Source organism: Ambystoma mexicanum, chromosome 5q (assembly GCF_040938575.1).
Source record: "Ambystoma mexicanum isolate Mex_15411 chromosome 5q, UKY_AmexF1_1, whole genome shotgun sequence".
NCBI classification, from domain to species: Eukaryota; Metazoa; Chordata; class Amphibia; order Caudata; family Ambystomatidae; genus Ambystoma; species Ambystoma mexicanum.
This window is the reverse complement of record NC_090933.1, coordinates 884,288,851-884,302,018: the sequence shown is the minus strand read 5'-3', so window position 1 is coordinate 884,302,018 and position 13,168 is coordinate 884,288,851. Positions and strand designations below refer to the sequence as shown.

The window sequence follows — 13,168 nt, the reverse complement described above, 5'->3', positions numbered from 1 at the left end:
GAACAGAGGGAAGACAGACAATGATCCTACTAGGCCTGGTGTCATTCAGATCGTGCAAGTGCATGGGAAGGGGGGGAAAGGAGAAGTGCACGGGGGGAAGGGAGAGGGGAAAGTGCAATAAATGGGAAAGCGGAATAAATAAGATAAATAAGACAAATAAAACAGCCAGCTAGTGACAAGTGCAAGGAAGTGCAGACATAAGTGCTGGTAGGGGGACTGAAGGGATACAGAAAACGGTCCCCAAGTGCAGGGGTTGCCAGGGAGGCAGTGCAGGTGGGCAATTGACGGGGCTTGGGCCAGAGATCAGAAAAGGTGCATACTATCTGATTTTGTGGCATCCTACGACTGTCTGGTGAGCATACTGAGATAGGTAGGGAGACGCTGGATAGTCGATAATCCGAATTTTCTATTATTTGGGTCTGAAACATTTCAGAGAAAATTCATGGAAGGTGGCTGGCGGGCAGTCCTGCATATTGGTCTGCTGAAGATGGGTAAAGGTGAGAGAACAAAGGAGGTTCTAGGTGTCATCCGGGGAAGCAGTGGCAATGCACCTGAAGCATAGGGTAATGTCTGCATAAAAGGTGGTGTTGAGCAAAAAAGTGGGAGGGGATCTAGGCAGTGGTTTGGGGGAAGACCTACGGGAAACATGGCGGAGGCGGAGATGGAGCAGGGCAATGCCAATAAGTACACCCACTCAGAGAATTGTGAGGTCAACGATGAGAGTGCTCTGCCATTAATGGTCATTATGGCCAACAGGCATTTTGGTGTGTATCTGCAGGAATATCATTGGGAGGATAAATGTCAAGAAATGTTCCAGCATGCCTTTCTTCTTCGTGTAGCTATCCCTTCCCCAGCGAACAAAAAACAATTAAACAGACAGCTGGAGTACTGACCTAGAAGAAGCAAGTCTTCAGCATCCCCATGTTGCAGCGGTGCCATTGGCCCGATATAGAGTAGAAGGCCATCCGCCACTTCTGTGACAAACTCCACAGATATGCGGCTCTCAAAGCAAAGGTCGATAGTGGGGAACCAGGCATAGCCGTGTCCAGTGAATGTGCGTTGAGTCTGTTGGCATTCAGGACCATGAAAAACTGTGGGGCACTCGCATCTGTAAAGTGTTAGATAGACATTAGATACCAGCTGTGAGTCTCTTGCAAACCCAATTTCAGATGTGGTAGGCATGACATGTCTTATTAGGGCCCATGCAGTCACTCTGTGAATTTTGGGTAACGCTCATACACATAGCAAGGTATTGGTGACCATCCTATGGTGAGCTGCCAAGCAAGGTTACCTGGAATCGATGAGAAAACCCTTTCTTACGTACTTGTATCCCAGACCAGTGTCAACGCAAGTTCCTCCATTGAGACACGGGCCCCCAGGATAGGAGGCGCACGAGAGGTGCTGACTTTCCCGGGCGGAGCAGATGCATTCGGCTCTGTTGAGCACAGTCACGGAAGCCAGCGAGACACTCCCAGCGGTTACGACAGTAGGCATGTGCTTGTAAGTCTTGACGTTGACGCACCCAGTGCTATCACTGCAGTTTGTAGTTGCACACTCGCTCACACCGATTTGGAGAATGTGCACCCCCAAAGCAGTGTCTAGCTGCAGAGGAAAAATAAAACGGACATGTGGTAACTTTCATGAGCAGATTAGAAAGGACTGACCACAAAAAACATTACATTTGTAGCCGCACAGGACTGTTGTTTGCACCCTTCTACCTTGGTGTATGCTGCGCTCATTCCGGCACTGTACAGAATACTACCTCTGCACACACTCAAAATTTACTCTCCACTCATTTACACCCTTGTACAGTGGTAATACTGTGTAGCCTACAGCTCCAAACTAGTCATAAAGGAAACTCCTGGATCAACACCTTTGTCACAAAGCAAAAGCTCCACCATGTTAAAAAGAAAGAACGCTATGCGGTTCTTCATTGGGCATAATTTCCCCTTCAGTCCACCATGGCCAAGCACCAAACCAAGAAAGAAGTGTATATCACTCCACTCTGTCAAAAAGTAATTGACCAAAAAAGAATCCTCTACAACACTCTGAAGTTCCACATTGGTCAGAACCGAGTCCTCTTCCATCCCAGCAAGGTCAGTGTAGGGACTTCTTTAGTTGTTAGTTTAGTTCAGTTTTAGTCCACCCTGGCAAAAAAATAAGAACGCCCTGCCACAGCCCCACTTGCGCTTCAATTCCATTCCATTGAATAGAAACTTCATACTGCCAAACCGGGATCAAAATCAACCTTTTCTCTCCAGTTATCAACCAGGACCCAAATGACCACTTGTTCAGTGTCTCAAAGCATTTTATAAGATTACTTTAAGCTCCTCAGACTTTCTAAATGTATTATTACATTAGTTGATTATTCTTTGCAACCGTTCCAATTAGAGAAATAATAAGTCTTAATTCTTAAGTCTTAATTCTTCAATCATATTTTTGAGGAAATGAAAAAGGCTGTTATGATGCCAAGTACCAATGAATGTCCAGAATTAGAAAACGACAATCATGTTATGTTTACAAGCATGTTCAGCTTGAGGATTGCAGTGCGAACGCTGGTGAACAGTGGCCACACTGCAAATGACCTCTGAACATGGAGGGATGGGCAAGGTTTCTCAAAATAAAGTGGGACAAAAGGAGGGAAAAATGTCTTATCATTTACAGATGTGCTTAGCCAAGAGTGAGAAGGGCCTGAGAAAAGTGAGTCCTGAAATCAGTAAAAATTCACACTTTGTGTGTGTGTACCTAATTAAAAGCAACATCATCCTTAAACCAGATGAAGCAATAGGGGAAGCATTAGGAAAAGGGGGCATTAGGGGTGGGTGTTTACCAAGGGCTGGATTTTCCTATTTGTGAACTCTTGAAGGGTATGGGATCTCCCCTCCATCACGAGTAGCCAGGAGTCCCTTTGGCCATCCACTTTAGAAGATTACTCTTGGGCCAGACCCCTGCGGTAGGTCGCTGTTTCATGCAGCAGTATCTCCAGATGTAATCCAATGGTCAGAAGGTTTAAGAACTGTTGAGAGACTGTGACCTTTGCATGCAAATTGCTTCCTATCCTAATGTAGTAAGGTATTTCGGAAGCCCCTGTGTGCAACATCACAGTCCTGCATAGGGCATTGAGGCACAGCTGATTATTGCTAGCAGGGTTAGACCAAAAACACAACACAAATAATTACTGGAACTTAATGTATTGGAAGACGTTTGCAAGGCCTTTTAAGAAGAAATATCAAGGCTCTTGGAGGGTTTAAGACACCACACCAAGGCAAGAGGTGTTGTATGCACATATGGTCTACCCCAATGCTAAATGCTGAATAAACGGCCATATTGGTTTACCCACGGCAGAATCGCTGCTAGGTTTAAAGAATCTAATGGGGGAAACCCATCCAAGCCAGAATAAGGTACGTGCTAGATTCCTCACATAATATGGGCCTTATGTCCATTTTAAGGCATTAAGCGCCTTCTATATACCACAACATTTGTAACTGAATAGTTTAATCTAAAAATGCATCTCCCTTTTACCTTTAGGCTTCTCCAGACATATTAACCCGAAGGATCTGGAATCCAACATAATTTCGAATTTCTACTTGATATCTAAAATTGCATCTGGTGCCTAAAACACACACCAGAAGAGTAAGCAAACACAACAAAGTGTAAGTATCAGTTTATCACATCATTCAGAAAGCCTCGAATACGGAATAAGTAACTAAGTGCAATTGCTTCTGGTAGTGCCACAAACAACGATACTATGTTGCAATTTTTCTCTTCATTTTTAGACTAGCATTATTCCTCCTGCATGAAGAAATGCGGGGAAAGACGTGTTGAGGATGTTATATTGAGGATGTTATATTGGGGATGTTACATTAATGATTAACGAAAGGTGAAGGATGTTAAATTTATGGCTAAGCGAAAGTGGATTCCAAAGTCAAATTGAATGTGTTACATCCGGCAATTGACTGTATTTATTCTTTTCAACAATGTACTTTGACATTAAAAAATAGTTTTATTGGCGCAAATAATGGACTCTGATCGTATCTTATACTTTTAAGAAGAAATATCTGAGGTCTTGGGGGTTTAAGACACCACACCAATGCAAGAGGTATCGTATGCGTGTATGGTCTACCCCAAAACTAAATGCTGATTTCCCTCCCACCACTCCCATGAAAGAAGGTGTGGGTGAGCATCTGCCCTTCAGTGTGAGAGAGAAGGGCCTACTTCTGGAAAACCATGTCCTATGAGTGTGACACTGAAAGTCCAGCTCTGTGCCTATGCTGTGATGCACCAGTGTTTCTTGTTTTTTTCAAAAAGGGCAACCTACTATTTTCTTGATGAGTCCTCATCAAAGGCATCGTCAGGGACTTCAATCCCCAAAGTGCCCATGAGAGGCCCGAGACCGATCAGGATCAGGGTTCACCTAAAGTCCCCCGTTCTCTGTGTGAGTCTCTGTGTACAGCTGTCTCTGTGGGCTCCACTGGTTGGTCACAGTGGTATGGAATATAGTGTGCTACAGACTACTGCCTGCTATACGGAAACCTTGCATAGATCTGGAACTGCGTCCAGCAACCTAATGTGGGATATGGTTGTTGCCAGGTACGGGCATGGCGATTGCTTGCCTCGCACAGTGAGGGCTGCAGTTGTCAGATTCAGGTGAAGTATGTTTCTGATCGGTTACATGTATTTCATGTCTGACTGTACATCTGAAGGAAAGCATGGAAGGAAGTCACCCAAAGTTAAATGGTTCAGCCCATACAGTGATTGGTTGACCATCAACATTTCTAATTATTGTAGCCCTGTAATTGGGGCTGTGTTTCCGACTCAGCCCTCAAACTCCTACTTAATTTCAAGGTATGAATCCTTACCTACCTGAACGTAGGGAAGACGTCCCTCAAAGAGGATTCACAAGGAAGCATTGATTGGGTGAAGGGTAAACTCATTACAAGTCAAGTTTCTGCATCTCCTCTCTTCCAGCTGAGCTTCCCATGGCAGAGGCCACTCTCACTTCTAGTACTTGTCCCCAATTCCATCTGACAGCGAAGCTTCCTGCCCCTTTTGCCACTCTCATCTCCAACTCGGCTTTTCCCATAAATCACCACCAACTTCCCTAACCCCATACCTTCTGTCACCACCACCAACTTCCCTAACCCCATAGCTTCTGTCACCACCACCAACTTCCCTAACCCCATACCTTCTGCCACCACCACCAACTTCCCTAACCCCATACCTTCTGTCGCCAACCACCAACTCCCCTAACCCCATACATTCTGTCGCCAACCACCAACTTCCCTAACCCCATACCTTCTGTCACCAACCACCAACTTCCCTAACCCCATACCTTCTGTTACCACCACCAACTTCCCTAACCCCATACCTTCTGTTACCACCACCAACTTCCCTAACCCCATACCTTCTGTCGCCAACCACCAACTTCCCTAACCCCATACCTTCTGTTACCACCACCAACTTCCCTAACCCCATACCTTCTGTTACCACCACCAACTGTGTTTCCGACTCAGCCCTCAAACTCCTACTTAATTTCAAGGTATGAATCCTTACCTACCTGAACGTAGGGAAGACGTCCCTCAAAGAGGATTCACAAGGAAGCATTGATTGGGTGAAGGGTAAACTCATTACAAGTCAAGTTTCTGCATCTCCTCTCTTCCAGCTGAGCTTCCCATGGCAGAGGCCACTCTCACTTCTAGTACTTGTCCCCAATTCCATCTGACAGCGAAGCTTCCTGCCCCTTTTGCCACTCTCATCTCCAACTCGGCTTTTCCCATAAATCACCACCAACTTCCCTAACCCCATACCTTCTGTCACCACCACCAACTTCCCTAACCCCATAGCTTCTGTCACCACCACCAACTTCCCTAACCCCATACCTTCTGCCACCACCACCAATTTCCCTAACCCCATACCTTCTGTCGCCAACCACCAACTCCCCTAACCCCATACATTCTGTCGCCAACCACCAACTTCCCTAACCCCATACCTTCTGTCACCAACCACCAACTTCCCTAACCCCATACCTTCTGTTACCACCACCAACTTCCCTAACCCCATACCTTCTGTTACCACCACCAACTTCCCTAACCCCATACCTTCTGTCGCCAACCACCAACTTCCCTAACCCCATACCTTCTGTTACCACCACCAACTTCCCTAACCCCATACCTTCTGTTACCACCACCAACTTCCCTAACCCCATACCTTCTGTCGCCAACCACCAACTTCCCTAACCCCATACCTTCTGTCACCACCACCAACTTCCCTAACCCCATACCTTCTGTCGCCAACCGCCAACTTCCCTAACCCCATACCTTCTGTCGCCAATCACCAACTTCTCTAACGTCATACCTTCTGTTACCACACCAACTTCCCTAACCCCTTACCTTCTGTCGCCAACCACCAACTTCCCTAACGTCATACCTTCTGTCACCACACCAACTTCCCTAACCCCAGACCTTCTGTCATGAACCACCAACTTCCCTAACGCCATACCTTCTGTTACCACCACGAACTTCCCTAACCCCATACCTTCTGTTGCCACCCCCAACTTCCCTAACCCCATACCTTCTGTCGCCAACCACCAACTTTCCTAACCCCATACCTTCTGTCACCAACCACCAACTTCCCTAACGTCATACCTTCTGTCACCACACCAACTTCCCTAACCCCATACCTTCTGTCATGAACCACCAAATTCCCTAATGCCATACCTTCTGTCACCACACCAACTTCCCTAACCCCATAACTTCTGTTACCACCACGAACTCCCCTAACCCCATACCTTCTGTCGCCAACCACCAACTTCCCTAACCCCATACCTTCTGTCACCACCACCAACTTCCCTAACCTCATACCTTCTGTCGCCAACCGCCAACTTCCCTAACCCCATACCTTCTGTCGCCAATCACCAACTTCCCTAACGTCATACCTTCTGTTACCACACCAACTTTCCTAACCCCATACCTTCTGTCGCCAACCACCAACTTCCCTAACGTCATACCTTCTGTCACCACACCAACTTCCCTAACCCCATACCTTCTGTCATGAACCACCAACTTCCCTAACGCCATACCTTCTGTCGCCAACCACCAACTTCCCTAACGTCATACCTTCTGTCACCACACCAACTTCCCTAACCCCATACCTTCTGTTACCACCACCAACTTCCCTAACCCCATACCTTCTGTCATGAACCACCAACTTCCCTAACGCCATACCTTCTGTCACCACCACCAGCTTTCCTAGCCCCATACCTTCTGTCGCTTGCAGGGCTCTTTGCCCGTCCTTTCAGCAGTTGTGGTGGCACTTAGGTGAGGGCATAGCGAGGGTGTCTGCTTATGCCTAATGTTGTGTCTTTCCCCTTCTCTCATTTCTACAGGAGAGGGGCTCCTTTTTGACCTCTTCTTGCTGTTATTCATTTTTCATAGATCCCTGCAATTTTACAGCACAGATGGTTTCCCCAGGCCAGCACTCTTTGCCACCCCCACCGTGATGCACACACCTTCCGTACCCACACCCCTGGCCCCAAACACCACTGCCTGCAGCTACATCACCTGCAATGAGGTAACTGCGAAGTGAGAGACGAGTTAAGGTGACTCAGCACTCTGTGCTGATTAGTGTTGTCTTCGAAAAACTGTTCCGACATCGAATCTCTGCTGCGAACACTGGACATCTATTGAACAGAGAGCAACCATGGTGGTGCCCTCTCTTGAGGATCATCCAGGCAAGCCTGGTGGTAAAATCACACTGAGGACCCAATACAAATGTAAACAGAAGCATGGTCTATGGAGAGATATGTAAATCCGTATTGTCTGAGGCTCCATTTGATATTCCAGACAGGAGCACTCATTTACAAGCTGAGTACAATGCATCGAAACATGAACTCAGCGGAAGCCTTGCTTGCACTGGTCATTATGATGACCCTGATGACAAAGTGGCTCGAGCATGTGAATTCAGACACCCAGTAATCGAGGCTGCGACTCAGAGTGCGGCCAGAGACGACAGCAAAACAGGCTATCCGTAACAAGTTCTTGGCCCACCCAATGGTAGCATGTAGAGAAGATATTCCGGTAAAAGGTGCAGCTGTGGAGCCAGTGGAGATGCTGGTTTGCTGCAGAAGAAGGGCCACTATGGCTGGGGAGCAGGGGAGTGGTGCCCGGAGGTGTAGCTTGTGTTCAGTTGAGCAGCTCAGATAGCAGCCTTATTGACCAGAGTACTTATGTTTGCTTTTGGTTTGCTCTTGGGTTGTCACTTACTTCATTAGTCACTGGCGGCCACAGGCCTCTGGCTCTGCCACTTACTGGTGAAGAATGTTTCCCAGGCTCTTGAGCTCTTCATGTTCGTTCTGCACAGGTATGGGCCAGTAAGGATTCTTGGGAGCAAGGGTTCTTGGGGGCGTGCAACTCTGCTGCAACTGTCAGGCCAAGGGTATAGAGCACTCGCTTGTAGTCTAGTATAATTGGGATCAGGCAAGGCGTTGTTGCAAGGAGTGGTTCTGTCAGGTGGCAGGTCTTGGCAGAGCCTCCACATGATCCGTCTTGGGTTACCCCTTCCTCCATGCTTTGGGACGTTTAACTAGGTATTGCAAGGTGAGGAAGAAGGCCATCACCTTTTAACAAGTACTAGGAATGGATAGGGAATGCATACCTATATTTAAACATTCTGACAGCGGCGACCCAATCAGTGGGGGTGGGGGTCAGTGGGGGAAGCCACACCCAACTTTCATGTATTGCTTCCTCAAGTTTTCTCTCAGGTAAGACTTCATTTACACACCTGGTCACATTTGGCTCTGGACAAAGGCAACACCACAGGTGTTGTGAGGAGATGTGAGGGGAGTTTTGTAGAGGGAAACACTGCCCTTGGTGTACCATTGCCCTGCGCGACGTATGGTCTCTCAGGAGGTGGACAAGTACTATCCAGGTCTCTGATGAAGCTTCAGGTGATTACCCCTCAGGGAAAACATCAGGTAAAGCAGGTGGGGTTAGCTAAAAATCACTGAGGCCTTGAACCAGAGTGGTGTGAGTGGACCTTCAGTCGGGCAGCGATAGGTACCACATTCGTTTGCTTTGTAAATGGTGAAAGAAAGGAAAACACCTGGGAAAGGTCTGCTGGGAGTGGCATAACAGCCTAGGACAGTGTTGGGTACGCCATTGTGTCTTGGGTATAGGGGACCATAGGCTAATTTCCCCACAGTGCCATGATCCGCCCACTTTTGATCTGCCCCTGCTACCCTCTTGCAGAAAGGCCATACACAACAACCTGACCCTGATACTGAGACGCCACTAGCAATGGAGCAATGCCCTTAATCACACCGCACCTGGAAACCTAAGCTTAGTATAAAAGCACTACGTGTGTCTGAAATGTGACGTGCTTAAGCACTGGCTAACGCATCTGCCATAGACTTATTGCTGGGATAGCTAAGTATCAGATTGGATATAGAACGTGTTTAAGGATTATCCTGAATGTCTGCATACTACCACTGTTTCTCCGGCTGAAAGTTTGTTCCCTATGATTAATCCTGGTTTGGAAATCCGAGATATTATGAAATCTCTGAACCTCTATTATGTAGTTTTTCAAAGTGCACTTGTGGGCGTGTAGAGGGTACTCTTTCTTCTCGGGCCCTGTGCAATTCCATGAATTGCCTTGAATATAATATGGACCTTTTTAAATGCAATTCTGGGTGTTAGTGGCAAACAGCTCAGCGTTTAGGAGGGCGGTGATGTGTGTACATTGTTTTCCTTCTGTGACTATTAACGATTTGAGCCTTCACCCCACCCCTCCACTCCACTTCTTTAGGGGAATGCCATACCAGCTCCCCAACCGCCACTACGTAACTGCGACAATGGGACGTATGCTCCTAGAAGTCCAAGTACAGACTGGCGCGTATAGACCTACGGAATAGTGTCAAAGAATCAAAATCTGACCTTGTATGCCTCATTTTCACCTGTGTTAACCACACCCAATAACCACTTAATGTTCTGTGGTCAAACTCAACACCCACAAACCAATTCCCATGCAGCTTTTTTAATACCCTACTCAACAAACGGCAAACAACCGAACACTACACCTTTTCAACCAATTTACACATCAGATCCCCTGGCCATTGCATCCTAGCTCCATCTCCTTTCCAGACACACGCTCCTGATATCCTTAACACAAAACACCTAGAACCTCGCATACCCACAGGGGTTTGGGTACTTCTCGCCTGCACGCATCAGCACAAAAGCACAGCAATTTTGCATATTCCCTGCCCTCCTGACTGCCCAAACCCCACTCTCTTTCTGAGCTGCCTGCGGCCTGAAGACCGTGAACTTGGCAGCAGTGCATGGTATAAACCCTAATTACATAACTTTTAGATTTAGGACTGATTCATATATCATGCATCCAAGTATCACTAACAGGTATAAATGTGTAGGACACATGATCATTGTAATTATTGAACAGAAACAGAAGGGTACGGAAACATATCACGAGAGGGCTGAATGACCTCTTACAAATAAAGATCAGAGATAGTTTGCTTTGGTTAATGACACGCCCAGAGGAGCACGTGCAGCGTACCTGCTCTTTAGCGGCTGCTACGTTGCCTTCCAGTTTCACTGCCTGGTAATAGGGGGAGCCGTGAGCTGCAAACCAAACGTCAATTTCTCGAGTCCGGCCCGGAACATTCAAGACACTGAAAAGGTGGATATTTTCTATGCGGGCAGGGATGACCTCCGACAGCAGCCTCTCCAGGGTATTGTATTTACTTTCCTTCTCTGGAGACTTGGCTATGAATTCCTCAGCAGAGATACCTGTACAATGCAAAGCAAGATATATGCAGCAGGGTATTCAGAAGGTGGCGCTGTGGTTAGAGTGTTACAGGTTTCTTATCACTCGATAGCTTATATATGATAGATGGGGGATCAGCAACCTTTGACTCTCCAGATGTTTTGGACTATGACTCCCATGATCCCTTAACATTGACTATGCTGGCTAGGGCTGATGGGAGTTGAGGTCAAAAACATCTGGAGAGCCAAAGGTTGCAGAACCCTGCGATAGATCAGTGCGCTTAGGGAGGCAGAAGAGCGGCACACACACAAAGCGGTAAGGGTTTATGTGCTGAAGGCAAGGATCCCTTTATGGATACAAAATGAATGGCTAGGATACATGCACTGAATGCAGGGATAAATGAACAGAACGGTGGGGATTTGTTCACTAAAGAGCAGAGTTGGATCTATATGACAAAGATCAGGGAACTATATGTTGAATGACAGGGAAACACATAGGGCTGGAGTACACATTTAAGGAGACACAGGCATGTCCTGAAATGCAGGGAGTAATATGATGAATGGCAGCCATATAGATGACAGATAGATCGGTAAAATAGTTCATTGAGTACATTCGGCCTCATTATGAATTAGGCGGTAAGTGGTATCTCCGGAGGTAAATCATCCCACTCAATGCAGCAAAAATCTGCAGAATTGGCGGAATTACCGTGGCGGTAATTCCACCATGGTAATTCCGCAAAAAAAGCTCCATGGGGCCCAACGCACCGAAAAGAAATGGGGAATTACACCGCCACTACCACTTGTAATCAGGCGGAAATTCTGCCTGACCAAGTGGTGGCAATGGTAATTCCCCAGGGCTATTTTATGGAGGATTTACCTTTGATTTTCCGCCTAACTCGTAATGAGGCCCATTATTTCTCTGCAATATCTCTATGTGCGACCTGCGTGGTGTGCCGGCATAGCCGACTCAGCCATATGTCGCTCTGATGGTAATAAATTGAGTACGAGTGAGTTGGGTAATAACACCACCTGTTATCAGCCGCAAGAAGCCATTCCGTTTGTGGTGTGTGCTGTCTGCCCACTTAGGGAAGGAACAGATGTACAAGGGTAAGCCAGGCACATACACACCAAGCAGAAGGAACAGACTGGCGTGAAGGGAAATAGGGCCTCATTACGACCCTGGCGCTAATGTGTTAACGGCGCCGTAAAAGGCTGCGGCGCCGTTAACCCATTAGCGCCTTACTACGAGGTCCCTTTGCGGGACCCGACCTGAACGGCTGGTCTAGACCAGCCGTTAAAGTAGGGACCCGCAAAGGGACCTTGGTGCTAAGTACGGTACCGGAATTTGCGGTACCGTACTTAGAGCCTTCCCCAGTCCCATTGGGCCCTATGTGGCAAAAATGGGAATGGGGAAGGGCAAATGTTCAATGGGGAATTACCGCCCGCCAACCTTGGAATGGGGCGGTAATTCCCCATTGAACATTGGCGGACTCGTTACGATACCGGCACCAACCATGGTGCTAATAGCGCCATGGTTTAGCGCCAGTATCGTAATGAGGGCCATAGACTTTAAAGGTTGAGCGTTTGGACATGTGAGTAATTAGGCTGGTTCTGAACAGTGCAGGCCTGGCAGTAGCTTGTAGGCAATAATAGTAGGGATGAGTGTTCCGTTGACAGGGGCCACTAGCAGAAAAGGTGGGGCCCTGTCCTCTGGTGGGGCACATGGGTGTCTGTACAGGGGTTGGTGGGCTATGGGGCGGTGGGCATGTTTTAAGGAAGTAAAGGATGGGTAGGCACTAAAAAAAACTTGTTAGTTGTACTGGTTTCAAGTTCAGCATTCAGGTTTTAGTCGTCAAAATTCATTAATTTCGGAAATCAGACCATTTGCACAAATGTACCTCAAGTTAGTAACTTGTTAAAAAGAGGTCAATGACAGATTAATAAGAAATCCTTAAAATATAACATTGAAACAATAGCTATTTATCTGATTACGTTTTTTCATATTTTAAGCACAGTTGAAAGATCATTTGCCATTGGGAGTCAGGCAGCAATGACAAACAGCAGCCTACGTGCCAACATTAAATAATACAAGTCAGGTCAACACTACGCACACCCTCCCCTTCAATAGGACAACATTTCACGCTTTCTGACTGAATGAAGAGGTCAAAAAAGTACAAAATGCTGCACGTTTTTAATAGATTTACAGGTTACAACGAGCTTCGTCCACGCTAATGTTAAGCAGTAAGGGGGAAAGGAAAGTGCCACACTTGCAGCCATCCAAGAAAATAATAGACCTCTCTTAAGGTGTATTTCGGTCTACAAAGCAACAGTGTTTCCAACATGTAATAGTCATGTAGTGCTAGTTTCCGGGCACATGGTATTTTCTGCTAACGCAC

The 13,168-nt window shown here is 46.9% G+C and overlaps 1 protein-coding gene across 1 annotated transcript in view; it reads right to left on the bottom strand.

Moving 5' to 3' along the window:
- LOC138497739 (neural-cadherin-like) overlaps positions 1–13,168 on the bottom strand; it is a 609,504-nt gene that overhangs the window by 144,117 nt on the left and 452,219 nt on the right. The window contains exons 21-23 of the mRNA XM_069621376.1: positions 10,564–10,796; positions 1,325–1,602; positions 894–1,108 (exon numbers count right to left, since the gene is read on the bottom strand). Coding sequence (XP_069477477.1) covers positions 894–1,108; positions 1,325–1,602; positions 10,564–10,796 — 726 coding nt within the window. The remainder of the gene's footprint in view (positions 1–893; positions 1,109–1,324; positions 1,603–10,563; positions 10,797–13,168) is intronic.